We start from the raw sequence: 21,060 nt of genomic DNA on the forward strand, positions 1-21,060 counted from the left end.
AAAGAAAATACACAATAAAATTGACATATTCTCTAAATTTCTCTTTCCATTATTTACCTATTTGGTAAACTAAATATACCATAAGGTCTTATCACATGGATCAGTACGTGCATAAAAGTTCAAAGACATAAGTACTTACAATTAAAATTTTACATCTCAAGTGTAATTTGTTGATTATAACACAAAAATATTGTTTACCTAATGAATATCGTCAGAATTATAAACTTTTCTTATCACTCAAATTTGTAAATCTCGTTAAAAGTCATTGGGTTGAAAGTATTTCATTAAAGTGGTGATTTTTTTTTTAGTACTACTGACTCTATTACAATGTATTTGTCCATACATACTTTCTCAACATATTAAAGCAATGCTCCCACTAAAATTTGAATATGTGACTTCTCATTTTGAAGAGTCACAGAGATGTCACTGATGGTATTTAATCCTCGTACATTATAAATTGTGTTGATTTAGCATAATCATTGTTTATCATCATGTAATTAGTGTTAACTGGCTAGTCTGCTTTATAAGTTATTTGTTCTAGACAAATTATTGTATGGACTGTGGTCTATATAGCCGTGTGAACTACGGTCCAAAATAACATCGTGAATGTTATGAGTAAAAATAATGTACATTGTATTTTAGAATAATGTATATTATGTTTTAGAGTAATATACATTATGTTTTATAATAATGTACATTATGTGTTTGAATAATATACATTACGTGTTATAATAATGAAACATCTGGAGTAATATAATGTACATTATATTTTAAAATAATATATATTATGCTTTAAATAATGTACATTATGTTTTAGAATCATGGTTGCAGTAGGCGGTAGGCGCTAGTCGGGCGCCCGTGCAGCGCCTAAGCGGAATCTAGGCGGCGCTAGGCGGGCAACAAAAAAATAGTGGCAGACTTGCAGTTTGACAATTTTAATGAGGCTGTTTTCAACATTCAATCAAATAACACATCCAAATAAATGAAATAATGATAATTCACAAGTCATAACACCAAAACAATATTAAAAATTAAAAATACTCAAATACCTCAATCATCCAAAGATTGAAAGTATCAAACTAGTCTACGTGTATATATATGTCATATTATATATATGTGTGTGTGTATGCGCGCGCGCGAACACACACACACACACACACACACACACATATATATATATAATGTAAATAATTAGCAAGGCCGAGTTGATCGAGTTAACTCGACCGAAATGAACGAGTTAACTCGGTTAAGTTAGACGCTAGGCGGCCAAGTCCGTCGAATTAGGCGCTAGGCGGCCGGTCACCTAGGCGGGCGCTTAGGGAGGAAATCGCCTTGAGGGGAAATCGCCACGGTCTAGGGGCGCCTAGCGCCTAGGCCCCGCCTAGACCAATTTTTGCAACACTGTTTAGAATAATGTACATTATGTTTTAAAATAATGTACATTATAATTTATAAAAATGTATGTTGTAGCTGGACTCGCGAAAAAATAAAATTAAGTAAAATGACTTTTTTTTTTTTTTTAATCGTGTGTGGACCATAGTCCATGCAATAACAATTGTTCATTCCATTATGCAAATAAATAAGGACTTTTTTCACTTGGGCCTCCTAAAATTTGGTAATTAACGATTGGACCTCTACTATTTTAAAAGCTACACTTGGATCTCCAAACTTTTCCTTCTCAATTTAACTAGTCCATAAAAAATATCTGTATTCCATTAAACAGCAAATTGTACTGTAGACAATGGTTCACATTGTAATATGGATTATAAATAAATATTCATTTTTAATATATTGAGAGGTTCATTTTTAGGTATTTTTTTACACAAATATTCAATGTATTCAAAATTAATCTTCAATATACTAAAAAGAGTTAATACCACAAATGGTCCTCTAACTATTGGGGTAATATTCCATTTAGTCCTCGATTTTCAATTCGATCACAATACATACATTGACTTTCATTTTTGATCACTAATAGTCCTCCGTTAGGATTTCTATCAAATGAGTGTTAAATGTAAGGGCATAATTGTTAAATCATGAATACAATGGGTTAATAATCATGATTTATTCAGACCATTGTATTCAATTTCAATTTCAATTGTATAAATCATGAATACAATGGGTTAATAATCATGATTGATTCAGACCATTGAATTTCTGATATGAGTTAATAACTTTAATTCATCACACAAAAATAATAAAAATGATTTTTGATTTCAATTTGTCTTAGTTGTTGCTAGTCCATAGTGATTCAGTTTTGTGTAGTTCAAGCCAAGCGTCTAACTTCACCATAAAAATATTTGAAGCCTTATCAAGTACTGGGTAGCCCTTTTCCACCATACTTTAGCCTCTCAAGCACTCAAATCAAGACTCTAACTCCACCACAAAAACTAGCCTATGAGTAGAAGTTTGGCCTCAGTTCAAGTACCACTTCACAATTTCTTGTAGAATCGACGTGGGATCGTATCAAAATAAGTGACATGGCGGGGTGAATAAGTGGAATTTTAGCTTAATTGCAGTATTGTGAAATTTTAGGCTAAAAATTATTGAGAAATTGCAGGCTTAGCTAAAAAAAATTGGCGTTTAGCGAGGAGGGTGAAACTGGAAGTGGAATTGGAATTGGGTGGTTTTTAATTTCAATCACTGTACAACTGGCTGTGTTTAATTAATTAATTAATTATTTTTGTCATTAGTTTGTGAGATGGAAAAGACAATATTACCCATGTTAAAATGACGAGTAAAATTTTCCGACGAAAATTGAACGAAAAATGCACCGGAATGACCAAATTTGCTAAGAAAGTCATAGTCGCGGACCAATTCTACAAGTTTTAAAAGTCGTGGATCAAAGTTGTTAGTGACACCATAGTCGTGGGATTAAAATTGCAAAAAACTCCCAAATAGATGGTAGATGATTATCTTTTCGATTTAGAAAACAGTTTTTAAAAGTTTCCAAATTTTCTAAAAAAAATGGAAAATGTTTTCAATTTTCAAAATGAAAAATTACATATGCTAGTAAACATGTTTTATGTTTTCTATTTTTCAATTCTCCAATTTTCTAAAAAATTGGAAAAAATTTCAGTTATAATATTTGCATTACCAAAAGGCTTTCTTAAGAGAGTGGGGAAAAGAAATATTGTTTAAGATTTGAAGGGAAAACTTCCTCAAGCGGTCTTATTAGGTTGTTCACTTGTTCCATCCCTTCTCTACTGTATATCGCATGGTTGGTCAAAATGAAAAGATCATTATACTCATTTATAAAGGAGAAATAAATTTTTAGTGAAAAATTGATAGAGATTTCACCGGAAGGATCATTTGTGCAAAGAAATTAATACTTGTGGATCAATTATATAAATTTTGAAAATTGTGGATCAATATTGCTAGTGCCATAATACTTGTGAGACCAAAAGTGCGAAAAAAATTAAAAATTGACGAAAAGAAAATATCATTATACCCTTGCAGTTGCTATAAATGGAAAATAAATTTTCTGGTAAAAAATTGACGAAGATTTCAATGGAAAGATCATTAACGCTAAAAAATTGATACTCGTAAATCAATTATGCAAGTTTTGAATGTTGTTAATCAAAATTGTTAGTGCCACAATACTCATGAGATCAAAAGTGTAAAAAATTTATTTCTTAAATTTGTGAGCTTATATTGATGGGTTTGTTTGGTTATTGACATATTTACCAAAGTCTGATGGATTTGACCATATTCAACGATTGAAATAGCGTTTTTTTGCTCCAAATCATTGAAATCTCAAATACTGGATTGACATTAAAAAAATAATAATAAAACTCTTTTCCCAAAATATCCTAAACAAAAAAAAAAAAAGAAAAAAAAAAACTACCAGTATTTGGAGCCTTAAGGCTCCTTTTCCTTACCAAACATCGGATGGGAATGATCAAAATAAAGAGGGGTGGATGGCAAGCTAGTCGATATATCGATTATGCACCGCGCATCAAAACGGTGCCGTTTTTTTAAGTACAAAAATGGTGCGCTGTAGTGTTAACGGAGTGACACTACAATGTATCTAAATCGACACTGTCTCACGTATTATTTTTATATTATCAAATGAAACTGCAGTTATATCAAAATGATACTGTAGTTGTGGTCAAATGATACTGCAATATATATAAAATGAAACTGAATAACATTTAATATATTTGAGTGTATATTGTGCAATAAAACTGTAATTATATCAAAATGATCATGTAGTTGTGTTTTAATGAAATTATAGTGTATATAAAATAAAATTAAATAACATTTTCACATATTTGAGTGTATAAATATTGAATGAAACTGTAGTTATATCGAAATGAAACTGTAATTGTGTTTTACTGAAACTGCAGTGTATACAAAATGAAACTGAAGAACAAGAGTTATTTTTTGTGGAACTGCGCGAAACAAATTCCGTTTCTTTTTATTAAATAAAACGACGTCATTTTGATGCGGTATTATGCACCGTGGTGCACAATATAATTTGCCAAACCACAAATGCTGGTTTAATTATTTTAACTCTTTAAACTAAAACCTCAATGAAAGAGCCCAAATTGCTACAGCAACCAATTTCTCATCCCCTTTTACTGCCACAAATTTCAACATATAGCAAAAAGATTTTTCTCTTCCCACCAACCAACAAAAATAGTACAAAACAGCACTCTCCAAATTGCAAACTTTCCCTTCACAAACACTTCCCAAAATCACACCTTTTCACCGAGTAAATTCTCGAAATGTCAGAAAAACTTATTGCAAGTCTCTGTGCATATATTGCAGACTTTATATGTTTGGGCTTACAATTAACAAGAGCTTTACAAACAAAATACAAGAAAATTCCAATCCTTGCTGGGGTGATAGAGTTTAATGCATGAAACTTATTATTGTTTCACAAGTTAAATCTAATGGGCATTTCTAATCTCACTATTGGGAAACAACATGCCTAGAATTACCAAAGAAATGTACCAGAAAATCTGTAATGGGGCTTTTAGAGTAAAAAAGTCTAGTTGTCAGCAAAAGGCATTATGTAGCTATTAGGATCAAGCGTTTACCACTACGTTAAAAACTATAGCTAGTAGCGAAGGCACAACTTTATTTCCTTACAAACCGCCATACATTTTCGAGAGCCATGGTTCTGTATGAGAACAAAGGAGAGGAGAGTAAAATTATTGGACAGAAGGAACAATTATGGAAACAATGACAATCTGATGACTCCATAATCCATAATTGACAAGTAAATTACTAGGCTTCACAACACAGATAGCAACATTTTGGATAGAAGGAACAACTATCCTAGCAACGTTGACAATCAACTGAAAGAGGTAAAATCTGTTTATTCTATGGAAAATTAAAGCTAGGGAGAACGTACATGTTAGTTGGGGAGAAGGGAGCAGGAGAAACCATCATTTACGAGCTTGTTAACGGCATCTCTGAAGTGATAGTAGTCCTCAACTTTATTATACACTTGGTGAGAGATCCTGGCATACCCTGTAATTGGATTAACATCCCCATCACCTTCCAATGGTGGCCTATAATATATAGGCACCTCAACACGAAAACAATCTCTCAAGTGGTGTCTTAACCTCAAGGCATCTGAATCACTGGAAATCCCCAAGCAGGCCGGCATTCCCACCATGGCCATACTAGAGCACATCTCAGGGGGTGCACCCAAATTCGTTCCCCACGCCTTGGCCAACATCTCCGCCATCTCAACAACCTTCTCGTGATTTCTCCTCCTAATCCCTTCTATCCCACCCTCGACCTTACTTAGAAATGTCACTACCTGAGGAACCACCAATTGGGAGCTGTAATCCCTAGTCCCTATCCAAGTACTCTCGATAGGCAAACCATTTCCATACTCGAGGGAAACCACGGGATGGTGTAAATCAGATAATCTATCAGAGTTCTTGCAGTACAAAAAAGCTACAGAAGGGGGGCAGAAGAACCATTTATGGAGATTACTGGTGTAAAAATCTGCCCCTATATCCTTCATATCTACTTCTATATTGCCTATAGCATGAGCCCCATCCACAAGAATCATGTCTACGCCTTCGTCTCTACACATCTGAACCAATTGTTTAACAGGGATAACTACACTAGGCATTGAAGTAATATGATCAATCACAGCTAATCTGATTTTGCCGCCATTCATTTTCCCCTTTTCTAGGGATTCACTGAACAGGGAAATAATTTCATCGTTTGATTTCACAGGGAAGGGTAAGGGGACCTCGATTACCTTCCCTCCGGCGCGGGCGACGTAGGCCTCGACGGACTTCTTGACGGCGCCGTAGGCGTAGTGGAGAATGACGGCGGCGTCTCCGCGGCTGAAGTGGGAGGAGAAGAAGGACCAAGTCACGTGCTGGAGGACTATGGCCACAGCGGTGGTGGCATTGTCGACGATGGAGATCTCGGCGACGTCGTCGGCGTTGACTAGGGATTTGATCAGGGAACGGGACTCCAAAATGGAGGGTTTGAGGACGTTGAGGCAGAAATTATCGGGTTGCTCAAGGAAGCGGAGGCGCCAGCGTTCCTGGTCGGCGAGAATGGATGCCGGGCAGGAGCCGAAGCTGCCGTTATTGATGCGGGCGACGGCGGGGTCATGGTGGGAGAATTCGGAGCGGAGCTCCTCCTCGGAGATGAAGGTGGACTGTTTTTCCGGGCGGGGCTCCGGCAGGCCGTTGAGATGGTTGGATAGGGCAAACGAGAAGGTTGCCATTCTAGTAAAGTTAGTCAAAACAGTGAGGGAGGATTTAAGCAACTCATCATCTCATCGGGATAAATGTATTGATAATCCATGGAGGAAGCCGGCAAAAGGAATTAAAAACTATTATGATTATGATTGCCAGATGATTAGGATGCAACTCAGAAGAAAACTTGAATGACAGAACTAACCTCATCTGCCTCAGGTGATGTTATACCATGGACTAGGTAAGGTGGATCTGGTCCAAACGAGTAAAACATGATGTATTTTTAGCATTGAAATTGTAAATTTTTAGAATATAAATTGTGTTTCTAAGTCAAAATACATAATAATTGTAGAAGGGAATTTGTAAATACAATATAAAGATCATTAAATCTTAATCTGTCAATATTGTGTGATTATAATATTTGCAATAAACTTGTGAATACAAAACAAAGTAATTAATTACATATATGTTAATTATATATATGTTAATTCTCGTTCGCACACACTTAATCTAATCTAGATCATTAAAAAAATAGTAGATGGATACGCACGATTTGTTCTCACGTTCTCACCTAATCAAGTGTTCTCAGTATATATATATATATATATATATGTATATATATATATATATATATATATATATATATGTATATATATATATATATATATATATATATATATATATATGTATATATATATATATATATATACATATATATATATATATATATATATATATATATATATATATATATATATATATATATATATATATGCGAGTTCAGGTGCGGCGGTGCGGCATCACCAATAGTTCAACAAATATACACCATCAACGTTAGAAAAATACACCACAAAAAACAGAGACAAATTAGGTACGCATCACCAACAACACACCATTAGGTGTGAGTAAAAACACCATATAGTGTTCGGAAATACACCATTCGGGGTGGTGAGTTATATGGTGTATTTTTTTTGGGTCTGTTGTGTATTTTTTTGGGTCTGTTGTGTATTTTTTGATGTTTTATTGCATTTCATTATGGTGTGTTTTCCTTACACTGTTGGTGCATATTGTTAACACTGTTGGTGTATTCTGAAATTCCGCCGCAAAATTCCGCCACACGGAAGACTCCGCCGCATTTGAACTTTTTCCTCTCTCTCTCTCTCTCTCTATATATATATATATATATATATATATATATATATATATATATATATATATATATATATATATATATATATATATATATATATAGAAGGGTTCAGGTGCGGGGACGGGTTCTCGTGCGATTGTGCGAAAGACGCACCTTAAGCATTAAAATGACGCACTTTAAGTACACAAACCAGGCACCTTAAGCACACAAACAAAACACCTTAAGAATACAAATCACGCACCTTAAGCACACAACAAAGCACCTTAAGAATCCAAATCATACACCTTTTTTAAAATGGTTCACCTTAAGTTTCACACAATTGACGCATCTTAAGCATACAAATCACGCACCTTAAGAAGGAAAACAACGCACCTTAAGAAGAAAACTCACACACCTTAAGTTTCAACAACTACTCACATTAAGCACAAAACTCACGCACCTTAAGCACAAAACTCACACACCTTAAGAAGGAAAATCATGTACCTTAAATTTGACCTAGATGCAAAAATTACCAAATTACCACTGCATTTTTTATTTTATTTTAAATTTTGATAATCCTGGACGTTGATTTATGCAAGATCAATGGCACAGATTTTACCGCACAACCGCACCTAGGCGCCCCAACCGCATTTGAACCTAATTATATATGCATACACCATATAACTCACCACCCCTAATGGTGTATTTCAGAACACTGTATGGTGCTTTTACTCACATCTAATGGTGTGTTTTTTGTGATGCGTACCTAATTTGTGTGTGTTTTTGTGATACATTTCCTAACGTTGATGATGTATATTTGCTTAATTATTGGTGACGCCGCAGCGCCGCACGAGAAGGGTCCGCCGCACTTGAACCTAACTATATATATATATATATATATATATATATATATATATATATATATATATATATATATATATATATATATATATATATGTTTAAGTTTCAGTGCGGGTGAATGCTTCCTGTGCGGTTGTGAGGGTGATTAATGTGCGTGAGTTTTGTACTTCATGTGCGTGAGTCTTGTGCTTAAGGTGCGTGTGGTCTGTGCTTATGTGTTTGGTTCAGTTAACAAGGCATGAGTGAAGTTATTTTTAATTCAATTTTTCATAATATTATGTTTAGTATTAGTATACAAAATTTATATATTTAGAAACTGCACTAAAAGTACTATTAAACACATAAAAAATCAAATTTAAAACTAAGTAAAAGAAATACTAAAGAAAATAAACAATGAAGAAAGAGTTTGTTTGACCAATGAATAGTAGGTAAGACAAATAAAATGTGATAGAAGAGTAAAAACTAAATATATAAATATATTTGTTTTAATTATTATTATTATATAAGGATATAAAGATAAGTTAACAATAACAAATCTATACTATATATAAAAACAAAATCCTGAAATTTTAACTTCCCGCCCAATAATAATAATAATATCTAAAAGTAATTAAGTGTTAATAATAATAGTAAGAATATTAACGTAAGAGTTGTAACATAAAATAAATTGTAATAATTAATTAAACTATAGTCTAGGATTAAATTTGTAATTGTCAGGAAAGATAAACGACCTCTGGTGAAATTAACTCTTAAATAATTATATATCAATTTAAATATTCTTAATATATTACATAAATTCCATTTCGTGTATCGCACGGGTAAAAATACTAGTTTGGAATAATTTAAGATAATTTAAATTACCTAAGAAAATAAGAGTAATCACATTACCTTAAAACATTAGGGTCACGTAGTTTTGAGGTAATATAACCACGGGAGATTACCTGAACCAAACGCCTAGAGTGTTTGAACTCAAATTGAAATGAATATGGCGAGTGGAGGCAAATTCTCATTCAATGCGAGTGTTGGTGTATTAGTCATCACTTTAGTATATATGGTGTTTGTTTTCATCTACAATGCTTAATGTTTGTGGAGCAACAAACAAGGTCTCCTAATCATCTGGCAATAATAATAATAATAGTTTTTAATTCCTTTTGCCGGCTTCCTCCATGGATTATCCCGATGAGATGGTGAGTTGCTTTAATCTTCCCTCACCTCACTGTTTTGACTAACTTTACTAGAATGACAACCTTCTCGTTTGCCCTATCCAACCATCTCAACGGCCCGCCGGAGCCCCGCCCGGAAAAACAGTCCACCTTCATCTCCGAGGAGGAGCTCCGCTCCGAATTCTCCCACCATGACCCCGTCGTCTTCCGCATCAATAACGGCAGCTTCGGCTCCTGCCCGGCATCCATTCTCGCCGACCAGGAACGCTGGCGCCTCCGCTTCCTTGAACAGCCTGATAATTTCATCCTCAACGTCCTCAAACCCTCCATTTTGGAGTCCCGTTCCGTGATCAAATCCCTAGTCAACGCCGACGACGTCGCCGAGATCTCCATCGTCGACAATGCCACCACCGCCGTGGCCATAGTCCTCCAGCACGTGACTTGGTCCTTCTTCTCCTCCCACTTCAGCCGCGGAGACGCCGCCGTCATTCTCCACTATGCCTACGGCGCCGTCAAGAAGTCCGTCGAGGCCTACGTCGCCCGCGCCGGAGGGAAGGTAATCGAGGTCCCCTTACCCTTCCCTGTGAAATCAAACGATGAAATTATTTCCTTGTTCAGTGAATCCCTAGAAAAGGGGAAAATGAATGGCGGCAAAATCAGATTAGCCGTGATTGATCATATCACTTCAATGCCTAGTGTAGTTATCCCTGTTAAACAATTGGTTCAGATGTGTAGAGACGAAGGCGTAGACATGATTCTTGTGGATGGGGCTCATGCCATAGGCAATATAGAAGTAGATATGAAGGATATAGGGGCAGATTTTTACACCAGTAATCTGCATAAATGGTTCTTCTGCCCCCCTTCTGTAGCTTTTTTGTACTGCAAGAACTCTGATAGATTATCCGATTTACACCATCCCGTGGTTTCCCACGAGTATGGAAACGGTTTGCCTATCGAGAGTACTTGGATAGGGACTAGGGATTACAGCGCCCAATTGGTGGTTCCTGAGGTAATGGCATTTCTAAGTAAGTTCGAGGGTGGGATAGAAGGGATTAGGAGGAGAAATCACGAGAAGGTTGTTGAGATGGCGGAGATGTTGGCCAAGGCGTGGGGAACGAATTTGGGTGCACCCCCTGAGATGTGCTCTAGTATGGCCATGGTGGGAATGCCGGCTTGCTTGGGGATTTCCAGTGATTCAGATGCCTTGAGGTTAAGAAAGCACTTGAGAGATTGTTTTTTTGTTGAGGTGCCTATATATTATAGGCCACCATTGGAAGGTGATGGGGTTGTTAATCCAATAACAGGGTATGCCAGGATCTCTCACCAAGTGTATAATAAAGTTGAAGACTACTATCGCTTCAGAGATGCTGTTAACAAGCTCGTAAATGATGGTTTCTCCTGCTCCCTTCTCCCCAACTAACATGTACGTTCTCCCTAGCTTTAATTTGCCATAGAATAAACAGATTTTACTTCTTTCAGTTGATTGTCAACGTTGCTAGGATAGTTGTTCCTTCTGTCCAAAATGTTGCTATCTGTGTTGTGAAGCCTAGTAATTTACTTGTCAATTATGGATTATGGAGTCATCAGATTGTCATTGTTTCCATAATTGTTCCTTCTGTCCAATAATTCCACTCTCCTCTCCTTTTTTCTCATATAGAACCATCAGAAATACTCATTCTCTCTTATTGTTAAGAGCTACTGTTGGGCGGAGGTTGGTAAAAGGTCAAGTCCATCAATTGGTAGCTAGAGAATTGTTGCGGAGGTTGGTGAAGGGCCAAGACCAGCACCGTGGTCTATAAGGAAATAAAGTTGTGCCTTCACTACTAGCTATAGTTTTTGGCTGACAACTAGACTTTTTTTTACTGTAAAAGCCCCATTAGAGATTTACTGGTACATTTCTTTGGTAATTCTAGGCATGTTGTTTCCCAATAATGAGATTAGAAATGTCCATTAGATTTAACTTGTGAAACAATAATAAGTTTCATGCATTAAACTCTATCACCCCAGCAAGGATTGGAATTCTCTTGTATTTTGTTTGTAAAGCTCTTGTTAATTGTAAGCCCAAACATATAAAGTCTGCAACATATGCACTGAGAGTTGCAATAAGTTTTTTCTGGCATTTCGAGAATTTACTTGCTGAAAAGGTGTGATTTTGGGAAGTGTTTGTGAAGGGAAAGTTTGCAATTTGGAGAGTGCTGTTTGTACTATTTTTGTTGGTTGGTGGGATGAGAAAAATCTTTTTGCTATATGTTGAAATTTGTGGCAGTAAAAGGGGATGAGAAATTGGTTGATGTAGCAATTTGACCTCTTTCATTGAGGTTTTAGTAATTACCATCATAAAATATTTTAAAGTTGTAAATTTTTATTTGTTTTAAATTGGAAAAATTACTCCTACTAGTTAGTAGTTACAATCCTATCATATCCTATCCTATCCTATATCCTATATATAATAAAGCTATATGGTCTTGTGAAAATTGAATGTTGCATTTAATTTTCACAAGACCATATAGCTTTAAGATGTGAAAGTCTTGTGAAAATTAAATGGGCTTTAAGATGTGAAAATTACTTTAAGCTGTGAAAATTAAATGTTGCATTTAATTTTCACAAGAACATATGACTTTAAGATGTGAAAATTAAATGTTGCATTTAATTTTCACAAGACCATATGGCTTTAAGATGTGAAATTAAATGTTGCATTTAATTTTCACAAGACCATATGACTTTAAGAAGCATGCATGCAACCCCAAAGTCCATAAGTTTGAAATTAATATATAGCATAGCTATGTGGCTTAATACTTAAGATTGTTGATGTGCATATTGAGGATTACGGAGACAAAGATGCGTTATTCTTGGATTCATCGGATACTATCCAACAACACTCTCCAACTTAATTGACGTGAAATATGCTTAGTAACATTAAGATTATATTCTCGAATTATTAATTCTCATCTTTTATTGATTACACACTTAATTTGATAGTATTTGGAAGAAAAAAATCAATGTTCTAACTAAGATTGTGATTTTGGTCTTTAAAGGTCAATTGTATGTTGCTACATCTAGAGTTAGAAATCTCAAATGTCTAAAAATTTTGATCCGTGGTGACTCTAAAATTGTAATTCAATTACTATTGTAGTTTACTAAGTTCTTAAAAATTTATAATATTAAATACTATGCACTAAATTTGTAATATAGTTTAAGATTTGTAGTAATCACCCACCTTAAATATTATTTTAATTGTAAATATATTTATGTTCATAATTTTATCATAGGAATTCACACATAATAATTATTATTAAATAACAAAAATTTTATATATGAATAAACTTCATATAGTGTATATTTTTATAACATATTTTCCGTGCATGGCACGGGACAAATACTAGTTTGTAAACTATTATTATTAATGTCATTTCATTATTGATTTCTTATTTTTTGTAATAATTTTTAAGTTAAATAGTTGAAAATAGATATGTAAACTTGTAAATGTAATTTAGAAAGAAAACATAATTTAAATGAGTCAGATATATAATCTTAAATATATATATATATATATATATATATATATATATATATATATATTTATTTATTTATTTTTAGGGATATAAACCTTATTGGTTTTTTTTTTTTTAAATAAAAAATAAAAAATCGAATCCAGTTAGATGGTTAACAGGCTAATGGCAGGCAGGCAGGACCGGACAGGTCCATGCCCACTCATTTGACACCTCTAATTAGATGGTTACACTTTTTTTTGAGTGATTTTAAAATTTTTGAACTCAATATTTATTTTGAATATCTCAAATTCTAATAAGTGTTATCAATATAAACTATAGACTTTTACATATTGGTACAATTATGAGAGAGTAAAAGACATTTTATAAAAACATAAAGGCAAATTTGATGCCTAGTTCTTACGTAGTATTCCACCGTAACTTTCATCGTTAGAGACTTGGGGTGTGTTTGATTCGCATATAAAAATCGAAATTGAAATGGGAATAAGTATTTTGCATGTTTGGCAGTAATGTGGAATTAGAATGATTATTAATATTGATGTTTGGTTATGTATGACATATAATGGGAATACAACTTTTAAAAATAAAAAATAAAAAAAAATCAAGGCAATTGACCATAACATAATAACATCCAAAGTATCAACAAAAATTTAAAAGTACTAATCCAAACATAAAACTCAAATTACCAATATAAGATGGAATGATATATTCATTTTTAATTATGAGAATGAGGTTCTTAATTAAATGGGTAATCAAATTCCATAATTGTATTTTAAAAAAGTTGTCAACCAAACAATAATTATGATTTTGATTCTCATTCCTAAAGTGTGAGAATTATAAATTATTAAAACTTGTAAACCAAGCATTTAAACTCACAAATATACATAAAAAAAAACATTTAAAATGGACCCATGAGCTTATGCAAACGTGTGAGGATTATATGCAAGACTCACATGAATCCACTAGCTAGCCACCAGCAGTTTTTGTTTTTTTTTTGGAACAAAAACAAAACACCAACGTTTTAAGAGTACAAGATGGTAAAACTTGCAATCAAGAAAAAATATTTTTCTTATAATGATCTAATCTTGTCACAACTACGTGAATTGAGAATGAAGGCTCCACCTTGATCGCACTACCACAATTCCCCTTGTGTGGATAGTTACTAGCACCCAAGGATGTAGAAAGCATTTTTGGCTTCACAAGTCATCATTGTTTAATGTATTGTATTAGAAAAACTTGTGAATGATAATTTTGGTAGTATAGTAATGATTAAAGCTCGACATCAAACTTCTATAATCTGTTTCTCCTATTTTTAGATTCTCTATTTTTATAAAAACACGCGATGAGGTGGCATGATGATGCGGTAAATTATATGATAGAGCATCTAATGAAAAGTTTAATTTTTTTCCAAGTGAAATTTACATTCTCAAACAAAAAGCAAAAGAAAAAAAAAAATTCAAAACTTAAGGGGTTGCTAGTTAACGATCATCCCAACACATCTAACGAGCAGTTGGCAAATGGCAAGACATATCCATTTTTTTCCTTTTCTTTTAAAAAACTAATCAAAAATCGAGAGCTAGCATATGGACTAAGATTTTCTTTCTCTTTTCTCCCATCTCTTCCACATTAGCATTTTTTGCATGAAAATTTGAGAAAAACCACTAGGCCACAACGGAGATACTCTAATATAGTTAGGAGTTCTACTACATGTACTTCCAAATTTTACTATCTCACTTTTACTACATGACATGACAAACAAAGATTTGCTATTTTCATTATGAGACACTACAAGAATAAAGACATTTTAGTGACGAATCAGTTGTGACAATTCGTAATTTAGTCACAAATAATACCCATTTTGTGACCAAAAAAATAATTCGACACTATTATGTAGTGTAATTGTGATAACTTTTTTTGTTGTCACAGATAATATGGTAATTGTGACGAGTAAGTATTTGTTACGAATAAGTTGTCACTATTACTAGAATAATAGTGTCGTAACATGTGTTGTCACTAAAGGTATGTATATTTTGGCGGCGTTATAATTATGGCGGGAACGAATGTAATTGTGACGAAATATAATGTTGACACAAATTTTTGTACTTTTTGTGACAAATAGTTGTTGGTCACTCTTTTTTATAATATTTGTGACAACCTTTTTTGTCAATAAAAATACAATTAGTCATTACCATTAGAAATGAGATACGATTGGGACAAAAAATATTATTGTCACTCATATTGTCATTTTTGTGATGAAATTGTTATAAATATTTGTGGCGCTCTATAATTGAGTAACATATAGTACCAAATTGTAACAATAATTGTGTTGATATCATGTTTTGTCACTAATGCTATGATAATTGTGACGAGTAATTATTTGTTGTAATGAATTCAAGTTTTGTCTATTATTTGTTACCATATAACATGCATGCACAATATCTTTTATTATATTTTTTTAATGGTAATAATGTATGTAGAGATTGTATATTGAATTAATATATGAAATAAGTTTTTTATTGAAGATTCCATAATTAAATTTAGTAATTTATTATATTAAAATTCCGACTTTAATAATATTAATCATACCATAATTATTAATTACTCAAATTATCAACTATACTTTTAATATAATATAAATTCTACAACTATGAATTAACAAAAAATCATATACTATGATTTAAAAAATACTTTAATATAGTTAAGATTTTAACAGGAGCATTAATATTTGACATATATTTTTTCACATAGCGTATATAAAATACTAGTATGTTTTTATAAGAATCTTGATGAATTAATTTAATATTAAACCTGATTAAATTTATTTTGTGATACAATAGGGGAATAAAAAGAATTAAAGAAGAAATAAATCAAGAAAAACGTAAAAAAAAAAAAAAATTAAAGAAATAAAAAGATAAGTAAAGAAAAGGGTAATAAGAATTAATAATAATGAAATAAAAGAAAACGTGTGGTAGGAGGATAAGGAAAGAAAGGGAATAGCGCTAGCAGAAAGATTAAAAGAGGTAAAATATAAAGGCTGAGGGGATACGGCAGAAAAAATAATTAAGGGAAGCATATCAGCGGCAGAGATGAAGAAAAGAAGGGTGGCGGCAGCGGAAGAATGATAGGAGCGGACGACACAACGGTTGAAATCTCTGGTATTGATCGGTTCTTTTAATTTCTATTCAATTTCTGTAATCCTCATTTATTTTGCTGTCAATTTTCAAATTATAAGTAGCTAGGGTTTTAGATTTTCAACTCGAAATTCAAACTCTATGATTTAATTTATGAGATTTTGGATTTAGATTTCCAACCCCAAGTTAGAATTCTATATTTAATTATTTATGTTGTTCACTCTTATGTGGTTTTGTATGTTAATATTCTTTTGGAAAATGTTATATGATAATTCTTTATTTATGTATGAATCTGAAATCATCTTTGGTGAAAGTCAATTTGATACATCTTGTTATCCCAATTTGTGGTCTTTTCATGTCCCTGATTCTCTTATAGTTTATTTCTTATTAATAATATAATTTTTTTTTAATTTATATGCAGGACCAAAGCGAAAGAAATAAAAATAATAGAGGAAATCAATAGATCAAATCAAATAGTGGCACAATGTCTTTTGTACAAATTGCATATGAGATGGTAAAGTAAAATTTTCTTTACTAAAAATTAAATTCATGTTGTTTTATCCACAAAATTTTCAATTAATTATTATTACTTTTTGTTGTCTTTATTCTCCATTCTACAGAAAAACAAAGATTCTAATGAATGACCAGATGTCTTGAAGTTTGGAACTAGGTCCATTTCAAATAGAGAGGAAATCATGGTATGAAATTATAATCATATAAATGTTGTGACATTCTTAAATTAATTTACTCAATTATTAATAGGATTAATATCTATCTTAATTGCAGAATAAACTTCAAGAAGATGGAGAGAAGAATAAAGAAAAGATTTCAATTACATCTCTACGGCTCTACCACTTGTTGAAAATTTTGATTTGGTATTAAAAAGAAAGTCAAGCTTGCACGTGATTTAGATCTTAAAGGGATAACTTCAAAGACCCAAGAGAAGATTCATCTTCAAGCAAAAATAGAAGCTTCAAAGAAACGTGAAAAGAATTTAGAAGAAGATCGAAGTCGCAAAATTTAAAGAAGTTACAAAATTTTGCCACTAATTTTCAGTATTTTAGTGACAAATATGCTACTACAATTTTTAAGATTTTTAAAGATATTAGAGATGAAGATGATTGTTATAAGAATTTGAATTGTTACGACTTTATTTAATATTGATATTGTTTCAGAGTTAACTTTTTTTGTCACAAATAAATACAACATTTGTTATCATGATTATTGTTACAACAAAGTGACTATCTATTACTAATTTTTAGGTCACTGATAACCATTTTTTTTATTCAACAATTCTCACAAATAAGTACAATTATTGTGACTAAAGTGTTGTCACAATAAAATAATTAATTGCCACGATTTTAGTTGCCACTAGAACAATTTTTTGTAATAACATATTTGGTCACAAATTATACATTTATTGTGACAACTGTCGTTATTACTCAAATACTACTTTCAGTGTAAGTAAATATTGTCACAAAAGTAGTGAGTAATTGTGACAACTTTCAAAAGTCGTCACTACTACAATAGTGACGGAGGATATAGTGACGACAGGTGACGACTTCAAAAAATGGTCACTAATTTCAATAGTGACCAAAATTGATAGTTTCGGTGACAACTTCTGTTGTCACTAAATATGAAATTTCTTGTAGTGAGAGTTCCAGAAAATATGTTTACTTCAAAAATTTGTGAGATGGAGTAAAAGTTGAAAATGAGAAATGAGAGTGCATGTAGTATTTTCCTATAGTTAGGTGGTGATGCAGTGAGAATGACATGGTAAAATATATGTCGTGTCAATGACGCTATAAAGACAATGGTGACAATGCAAATGTGATAAAAATACCTTGAGTGAGAGGCAATGACGAGACAAAAGTATCCCAATTTGAGAAATAAATTTAAAATTAAGAAATAAGTCTAAAACAATAAGATTTAAAGCTTATCTTTATTTTGAAAAAAAAAAAATCCCATGAGTGCCAGTTTTAACAATGAGAGAGTACTTAAAGTAAACACATCAATGAAAGCGATGGGTTTGCAATTTAGGCTTCGTTTGAAAAATAAGAAAATGATTTCTGAAAAATGTTTTATGAAAAATGAGTCATTTTTTAGAAAATATTTTCTTTTCCTTTGACTATACAACGGGAAACTGTCTTTGTGTGTTTGGTTCATTTTTCAGAAAATGAGCACGAAAAAGAAAAGAATTGAATATTTCAAAATTTTAATTATTTGATACTTTATAAAATCCTTCTGTGAATAGAACTCTTTATATATATATATATATATATATATATATATATATATATATATATATATATATATATATATATATATATTTTAATTACAAAGGAAGGGGGGTACCCATACAATCTACGCCTACAGTGAGGCTCGAAACCTAGACCTCCCACATATATATATATATATATATATATATATATATATATATATATATGTGGGAGGTCTAGGTTTCGAGCCTCACTGTAGGCGTAGATTGTATGGGTACCCCCATTCCTTTGTAATTAAAATATATATATATATATATATATATATATATATATATGGATGCACTCAGGTGCGAATAAGTGCTCAGGAAGGAATATGCGAACAAATCAGCGCGCGACACGTGTCTAGATCTAATAGATTAAAAAAAATACGGTGATATTTTCGTAAATAATCAAACATCGGAGTGCAAATAAAATCACTTACAAGTGCACCTACTTTCACCTATAAGCAGGGCCGTCCCTGGGCATGACTGCCCAGGGCACTTGCACTGGGGGGCCCAATTAGAGAACATGTATATACATATATTATACAGCAGGCAGCGCACTGCCTGCTGGATAATATGTGTATATTTTTTTGAAAGTCAACCTGGCGGTTGTATTTATAGAAGAGTTAAAATAGAGTCTGGTGGGACATTGTCCCAGTACATAGCAGTAGCGAAATTAAATGCTGTAGTAGCTAAAGTATGAGCTAATAAATTCTGTAATCTAGGAATGTAAATTACTGAGTAGTAAGTAAAAGTAGAGATATAGGTTCTGCAACTATCGATAGCATAACCTAGATATGAGCGTGATGTGGCTGGTGGTCCAGATAAATAGCACTGCAGTAGTTGACAATCCGTATGAATCTGCATAGATAGTTCATTCCTCCTTTTAAGCCATGATAATACTTCCTTGCATGCAAAAGCCTCGGCCATGAGCGGGGAGTGGCAACCTATTAATGGGGCACTGAAAGCGGATATGTAGCGACCATTGGCGTCGAGGAGTATCGCACCAGCAGCTGCCGCATTGGTTCCTCGCTGATAACTTGCGTCCATGTAGCATTTGACGGGCGTCATCACCTCGCCATTCGTGATTTCCGGCAAGCTGGTGTGCTGCGGAGGCAGTGCGGCTTGGGCAGCTTCAGCGTTCGGTGCAGCTAGCGTCGGTGGAGGCTGCTCGGCAGTAGGATGGTGGGCAGCAGCTCGGGGCTGTGACGAGGCACGATGAGTGGAGGTCTTTCCACGCTTTCATTGTAGCTGTTGCAATTGTTAATAACTTCATTGGCCTTGGTAGACAGACATCCCATACCGCTCCGTTTCGGGCCCTCCATAGATGGTATAAAATTGCAGCTGCATAAACAATTCCATCAAAGTCTAGAACATTCAAGATTGCACTAAACCATTCATGAAAAATATTTGTGACAATATTGGGGATTGGAAGGTTAGATTTAGCCCAAATGGAGTGTGCATAGTCACACAAAACTAATGCATGCATGGTATCTTCATTCACTCTCCCACACATGGCACACATCGGGTTAACATCCACTCTCTTTATAAGTAAGTTGTTGGTAGTTGGAAGGATATCACAAATAGCTCTCCATAGGAATGTCTTCCATTTTGGTGGGATTTTTAATCTCCATAGGGCTAGCCATTCACTAAAAATCTCATTAGAATTATTCTCATAATTACCAACTATACGCCTGTAACCACTCTTGACTGAATAACACCCATTAGGATCACCATACCAATACCATATATCATCATACTCCGGGGCAACTGGTATACTCTGAATTCTGGGTATATCACTTGGTTGGAAAATATCAGCTAGTATATGCAGATCCCAGGTGCCCGTATCTTGATCAATTAATCCTACCACTCTGGCCCTAGACAGGTACTGCGGCATTTCCGTATGAATCATAGGATCTAGTTCATCCTGCAGCCAGGGATGCTCCCATATTAAGGTAGAATTCCCATTCCCAATTCGCCTTCTTATACCTCCACATACTAGGTCCTTAGCCGCCATGATACTGCGCCAACAAAAGCTTGGATTATTTCCTATAGTTGCCTCTAGGAAAGTATCCTTTGGATAATATCTTGCCTTATAAATCTTGGCTACCAATGAGTCAGTGTTAGTGAGCAGTCCACATGCCTGCTTTCCTAACATTGCCAAATTAAATGCCCTTAAATCTTTAAATCCCAGTCCACCATGTTTCTTTGGGACACACAATTTATCCCAGGCTTTCCAGTGAATGCCACGATCCGTACCTGATCCCCACCAGTACCGATTCATGACACGTTCAATAGCTGTACAAACAGATATGGGTAAAAGAAAA

At 33.6% G+C, this 21,060-nt stretch overlaps 2 protein-coding genes across 2 annotated transcripts; one reads left to right on the top strand and one right to left on the bottom strand.

Moving 5' to 3' along the window:
* Positions 1 to 4,807: 4,807 nt before the first annotated feature.
* Positions 4,808 to 6,887, bottom strand: LOC109164575 (probable L-cysteine desulfhydrase, chloroplastic). Its single transcript, XM_019313078.1, has one exon. It carries the CDS (start codon positions 6,707 to 6,709, stop codon positions 5,366 to 5,368), a length of 1,344 nt encoding a protein of 447 aa, XP_019168623.1. The 5' UTR covers positions 6,710 to 6,887; the 3' UTR covers positions 4,808 to 5,365.
* Positions 6,888 to 9,798: 2,911 nt separating this feature from the next.
* On the top strand, positions 9,799 to 12,023 carry LOC109164610 (probable L-cysteine desulfhydrase, chloroplastic). Its single transcript, XM_019313128.1, has 2 exons — positions 9,799 to 11,256; positions 11,491 to 12,023. Exon 1 carries the CDS (start codon positions 9,910 to 9,912, stop codon positions 11,251 to 11,253), a length of 1,344 nt encoding a protein of 447 aa, XP_019168673.1. The 5' UTR covers positions 9,799 to 9,909; the 3' UTR covers positions 11,254 to 11,256; positions 11,491 to 12,023.
* Positions 12,024 to 21,060: the final 9,037 nt, after the last annotated feature.

Source organism: Ipomoea nil, unplaced genomic scaffold (genome assembly GCF_001879475.1).
Source record: "Ipomoea nil cultivar Tokyo-kokei standard unplaced genomic scaffold, Asagao_1.1 scaffold3069, whole genome shotgun sequence".
NCBI lineage: Eukaryota > Viridiplantae > Streptophyta > Magnoliopsida > Solanales > Convolvulaceae > Ipomoea > Ipomoea nil.

Excerpts from the sequence above, each read along its gene's own strand:
- LOC109164575 (XM_019313078.1), bottom strand. The coding sequence starts at position 6,709 with ATGGCAACCTTCTCGTTTGCCCTATCCAACCATCTCAACGGCCTGCCG.
- LOC109164610 (XM_019313128.1), top strand. The coding sequence starts at position 9,910 with ATGACAACCTTCTCGTTTGCCCTATCCAACCATCTCAACGGCCCGCCG.